General features: G+C 48.4%; 1 protein-coding gene and 1 long non-coding RNA gene across 3 annotated transcripts in view; one reads left to right on the forward strand and one right to left on the reverse strand.

Moving 5' to 3' along the window:
- The window catches only part of LOC106816491 (mitogen-activated protein kinase 14-like), a 24,923-nt gene extending 23,965 nt beyond the window's left edge, over positions 1–958 (reverse strand). The window contains exons 1-2 of the mRNA XM_014821116.1: positions 692–958; positions 184–313 (exon numbers count right to left, since the gene is read on the reverse strand). Coding sequence (XP_014676602.1) covers positions 184–313; positions 692–810 — 249 coding nt within the window. The 5' untranslated portion in view covers positions 811–958. The remainder of the gene's footprint in view (positions 1–183; positions 314–691) is intronic.
- Positions 959–2,228: 1,270 nt separating this feature from the next.
- The window catches only part of LOC106816492, a 13,881-nt gene continuing 10,891 nt past the window's right edge, over positions 2,229–5,218 (forward strand). Inside the window, exons 1-2 of one of the 2 annotated variants that reach the window (XR_001394896.1) lie at positions 2,229–2,318; positions 4,504–4,763. This is a non-coding gene — a long non-coding RNA (uncharacterized LOC106816492). Of the gene's footprint in view, positions 2,319–4,398; positions 4,764–5,218 lie in introns of those variants that run through there. The other variant, XR_001394895.1, reaches the window with a different exon arrangement.

The following is a 5,218-nucleotide window of genomic DNA, read 5'->3' on the forward strand; positions in this document are numbered from 1 at the left end:
CCCCCTCCCTGGTACAAATCCTGTACACGCACCTGCCGAGCAAATTGCCAACACTGAAAAACGAACCACCCCAATATAAAGCTGGCTACGGGCCTGAGTTGCCATCTTGACACAGACAGTCGTCAAATGCAAAGAACGAACAAACTCGAACGTCAGCTTCGCAAGCGCGTGCGTTTCACGTACGTTTTCGTGGTCCATGTGCTTTAACATGCGAACCTCACGGTACGTTCGCTTGGCGTGGATCGCGGACTGGAACGGGCGCGCCAACTTCTTGATGGCTACCTTTCTGTTCAGCTTGGTGTCGAGTGCAGAGCTGTAAGTAATCATAGACGGTGGCCGCGTCAACACGTGACCACACCCCCACACATTGCGGGGGCGCAAAAACACGGCGCAATCTACGCTTTCTATCTCTGACACATGCTGTAGTGCGTGCGTGCATGAATGTAATTGCACTTCAACAGATCTGAACCAGAGGTAATACAACCTTGACTTGTGACAAGTTATGTGACTTAGGGTAGGCTTAGGTTAGGTTTAGGTTTGAGTTAGGAGTAGAGAACGTAGCTACAATATTAATTATGCATACTAATCATCGTGAGCTAATTATTTAATTAAAAGCAAGCGACGTTTGCAATCTGGCACGAGACACCGTGACAGGAAATAGGAAACTTGGAACTATATTTTATAATCTTACCAGACTTGCCCGTATGCACCGGATCCTACCGGGGACAACATTTGATATCGCTGGGGCATTTCCCAAACCGTCTTGTTCAGCTCGATTCTGTAGAACCCTGGTTTCAATGCACCTGCCATGTTTCACCTTAGAATGTCCGTCACAAATTTACACGTCTGTACAAAGATCGCACTAACATATACACTATTTTATGTAGAAATATATAACTGATAACATGAATAAAAATGGTTACTACATCTGTCCAGTCCTTCCCGGTTGCCTGGAAAATGCGGAATTGCGACTGGCTGTATGCTGTTATCGCATTTGGTTACGTTTTGTACCACAAGAGGGAGCCAGAAGAAACAATCTGCTGCCAAGTTGCCAACTCCGATACTGAGGTAAACATCTCATCTGTTGAAATACGTCTTATTCTAAGTTTATATTAAGTTACAGTCATAACATTGACGGAGTAATGTATGTTCAAGTAGTATGCATGATATGCGAACAAGTATACTATGGTTTAATGGATTTATTACGTTACGTTATATGCAGTTTATTCATGTTTCCATAACCGGTCCTCAAGTCCCCTAATTTGCCCCTCAATCTTAGGTGTTCCCCCTCTCTCCTCCTTCAAGCTACACTACAGTACGGTACGGTGTACAGACACATGTACACCTGTTGTGCACAGTTAAGATGAGCTGTAAGTTTTGGGTTGTTTTCTTGCTGTGAGACTATAGTGTTTAAATTAGATCAGCGGTGGCTGTAAGAATAAAATGCTTGTTATACGTGGCACTGTCACAGTGTCACTGCATGTCAGGTCTTACCTGACCTCCTGCCATCATGTCTCTCTCTCTCTCTCTCTCTCTCTCTCTCCCTGTATCTCTCTCTGTGTGTGTGTCTCTCTCTCTCGCTCTCTCTCCCTGTTTCTCTCTCTCTCTCTCTTTCTCTTTCTTTTCCTCCCTCGCTCTCTCTCACTTTCTCTCTTTCTCCCCCCTCTCTCTCTCGCCCCCTCTCTCTTTCTCCCCTCTCTCTCTCCCCCTCTCTCTCCCTCTCCTATCTCTCTCTCTCTCGCTCTCTTTCTCTGTATGTCTGCGTGCGCTCTCCTCCCTCTCGCTCTGTCTTCTTCTCTCGCTCTCTCTCTCTATCTCTCTATCTCTCTCTAGCTCTCTCTATCTTTTCCACTCCCTCTCTCTTTTTATCTCCCTCTTCCTCTCCTTCTCCCTCACCCTCATCCTCTCCCTCTCCTGCTCCATCTCCTTTACTCGCTCTCACTCTGCCTCTCCATCCATCTCCATCCCTCTCCCTCCCTAACAGGTTGCTTCTGTGAGAAACAAATTACAAGCCGTTGAAAGTGCATATGGCATTTGGAAAATATCGAGAAGTGTAACTGTGTTATCAGTGTATGCACACAAAATTACCAAATAAAATAAACAAGAATACAAACTACATAGACTAGCACTTGTAACTACATGATCACATGATCAAAGATTATTCATTGCCTATTTTTAATATCGATGTAACAGTCACTTGTTTTTGCATTTGATATTCCTCAAGATTGGACTCTAGACTTAAACACGTACGTGTACATAAGCAGCAGCCCGGGAACCAAGTCATCATCTGACATTCCGCAGTGAGATATGGCATCGAGGTATGTGTTGTGGTGCATGAGTATCGTATAAATGGTGTTCGCTCATCCTATATACAGCTTATGCTGGAATATTTGTGAGCTTGCTATTCCAGCATTCGTCAGTGTTTACATAGAATTACTTGTAGAGCTAACAGATATGGTTCACTGCATTCCCTGCAAAGAGTGAACTGTGGTATAGGTGGATACAATAATGTGACCAAACAGGGTTACCATACTCTGTTGGGTTACATTATTGTATCTATTAGTGTATCTATGATATAGGCAAATATCCGGATAAAATGCCATAACAGCATTGATCATCAGTGTTGTACTAGCCAGCACAGGTTGATGTTAATTTCTGTGAAATGTTGGGGTACGTATGCTGACACTCCTTGTTATCATAGTTCAGCAATGCGACAAGCTACAAATAAGTAGACGAAACCCGTAGAGATCAGTGTTAAATTCAGTGCATACCAGGAGAAAATAATATCGAATTATTTCCCCTTGGTTCATATTAATGCTAGTACGGATATTTTCTCCGATAGATGGCAGCACGGTATGCATTTCTAGTAAGGTAAGCTGTTGCTTAGTGCCATTGATCTCTGCGCGTGTTTATTATTATGAACTCTACAAACTGTGTGTTAATGTAGATCAGTGTGTGGTAGCAGCGGCTCATGCTTGCTCGTCCTACCCTCACTGCACGCTCTAACTACCTGCCTGCTCAGGTGTGACTGCAGCTCTGCCTCCTCCCTCCCCCTCTCCCTCTCAGCCTGCATGTTGGCTTGTTGGCTCTTAGTGGTGCTTATCCGCTAGTCGTAAGCGTGCGCTAGTCTGTTAGCTTGTTCTGTGTTGTGTGCGCGGGAGCTGCTACACTAACCGTGGTCACACTATCTGAGATAGAGAACGTGGGCGAGAAAGAGAGAAAGAGAGGGAGAGAAAGAGAAATACAGACAGACAGAGAACAAGAGAGAAACAGAGGGAGAGAAAGACGGACACACACAGAGAGAGAGAAGCAAGAAAGAGAGAAAGCACGTGAGAGAGAGGCAGACGAGTTCGTTTACCTGCGAGCACTAGCATTACCGTCTGCCGGACAGACAGACGGACACACATGATCCACCGCACATACATTAATCGACCCTGCCGCTCACACACACACACACACACACACACACACACACACTCCGCTCTGTGTGGGACAGCAAGCAATTTCGTCGTCAATTTGCGTCCATCGTGCCGCCGTTTAGTCGGTCGTTAGATCAACTCATGACGTCGGAAGCGGCGACGCCGTGAAACGCCGACATTGTGAGCCACTGTGAGTCATTGTGATACATTGTGAGTCACTGTGATACATTGTGATACATTGTAAGACATTGTGAGTCATTGTGATAGATTGTGATACGTTGTAAGACGTCTGGAGTCAAGAACATCGTGCTAAGACACGACCAACGGTCGCGAAGAGACGTGCTCTTGTTTGTGTGCGACAACTCTCTCTCTCTCTCTCGTGCGTGCGTGCGTGTGTGCGTGCGTGCGTGCGTGCGTGCGCGGGATGAGCGAGGAGGGGCGGTGAGTGGTTCGTTGTGCCGCGTGAGAGAGACGCAGAGAGGAGCAGATAGAGGAGCAGATAGAGGAGCAGATAGAGGAGGAACGCGTGGGAGCCGGTGGCAGCGTTACTCTGTGACTTGATCATCCAATCCTCACCTCGTCTGGCATCTGATACATTAAGACCAGTCTTCCATCTGATACATTAAGACCAGTCTTCCATCTGATACATTAAGACCAGTCTTCCATCTGATACATTAAGACCAGTCTTCCGCAGTCCTTCCATCTGATTTACATTAGCACCATGTCCTTTCCCAATTCTCGTACACTTAAGACAAGTCGTTCAATGCCTGATACATAAAGACCAGTCTTCCATCGGATTACATTAAGACGCCGAGTCTTCCATCTGATACATAAGACCAGTCCACCACGAGCAGTAGGATAACCGTCTGCTTATTTGCAGCTGGTCTTTCGTCTGCCACGCGTTAGCTAGCAGTGGTCGTCGCCGTGGACAGCTTGTCGTGAACGCACCCACCCCGCGCCACTACCGCGGCCGCGTGTGTGTTGAGGGCCGACCATGGGGGGCCGAGCCCCTCGGCCCCTGCAGCTTCTCCTTGGCTTGTGTCAATTTCTAGTAGAGGGTGTATCGTCTCGTGTTGCCTTACAGTAGCAGCAGCAGCAGCAGTAGTAATAGTAAAAGACGCTTTGGCTGGAAAATGGAGAAGGTCATCCCGGCCCTCCTCATCCTGACAATCCTCGTGGGCGCTGGAAAGAATCTCATTTCCAGGAGAGAAGATACGCCGGCGAACGAGGCACCGGTGCAGCCACGGGAGGAGATCCGTAACCTGGACGCTGAGATTCCTCTAGAGGTCAAGGGCAGAGTGGCAGAGGTCACGGTCGAGGAGGGAAACGAACAACGATAGGTCGGTAAGTGGCGTGCGTGACGTGGCGTCAGCGTCCGTGCGGTGCGTGGTGCGTGCGTGCCGTGTGGCGTGTGTGTGCGTCGCGCCGTGTGTTGACGGGCCGCAGTGTGTGCGTAGCGTGCGGCGTGCAATGCGGTGTGGGCGCTGGGGCGTGTGTTACCGTTACCTCCACCGAAGTGGCGTTTCGGAGGGCAGACCTGAGAGAGACTCCAGGATAGCCACTAGACTTTAGGCAGAGGAAGCGATGAAACCGAGCAGCAGAGAGACCGCGGAGCCAGAGACAAGCCAGCAGCAGGCAGACGCCAGACGAGAGAGCAGAGAGAAGAGCTAGACCGAAGAGAGAGAGAGAGAGAGGGAGAGAGCGAGAGACGAGGAGAGAGAGAGCAGAGAGAGATAGAGAGACGACGCAGAGAGAGAGAGAGAGGAGAGAGCAGTGACGAGGAGAGAGAGAGCAGAGAG

Source organism: Priapulus caudatus, unplaced genomic scaffold (assembly GCF_000485595.1).
Source record: "Priapulus caudatus unplaced genomic scaffold, Priapulus_caudatus-5.0.1 Scaffold1395, whole genome shotgun sequence".
NCBI lineage: Eukaryota > Metazoa > Priapulida > Priapulimorpha > Priapulimorphida > Priapulidae > Priapulus > Priapulus caudatus.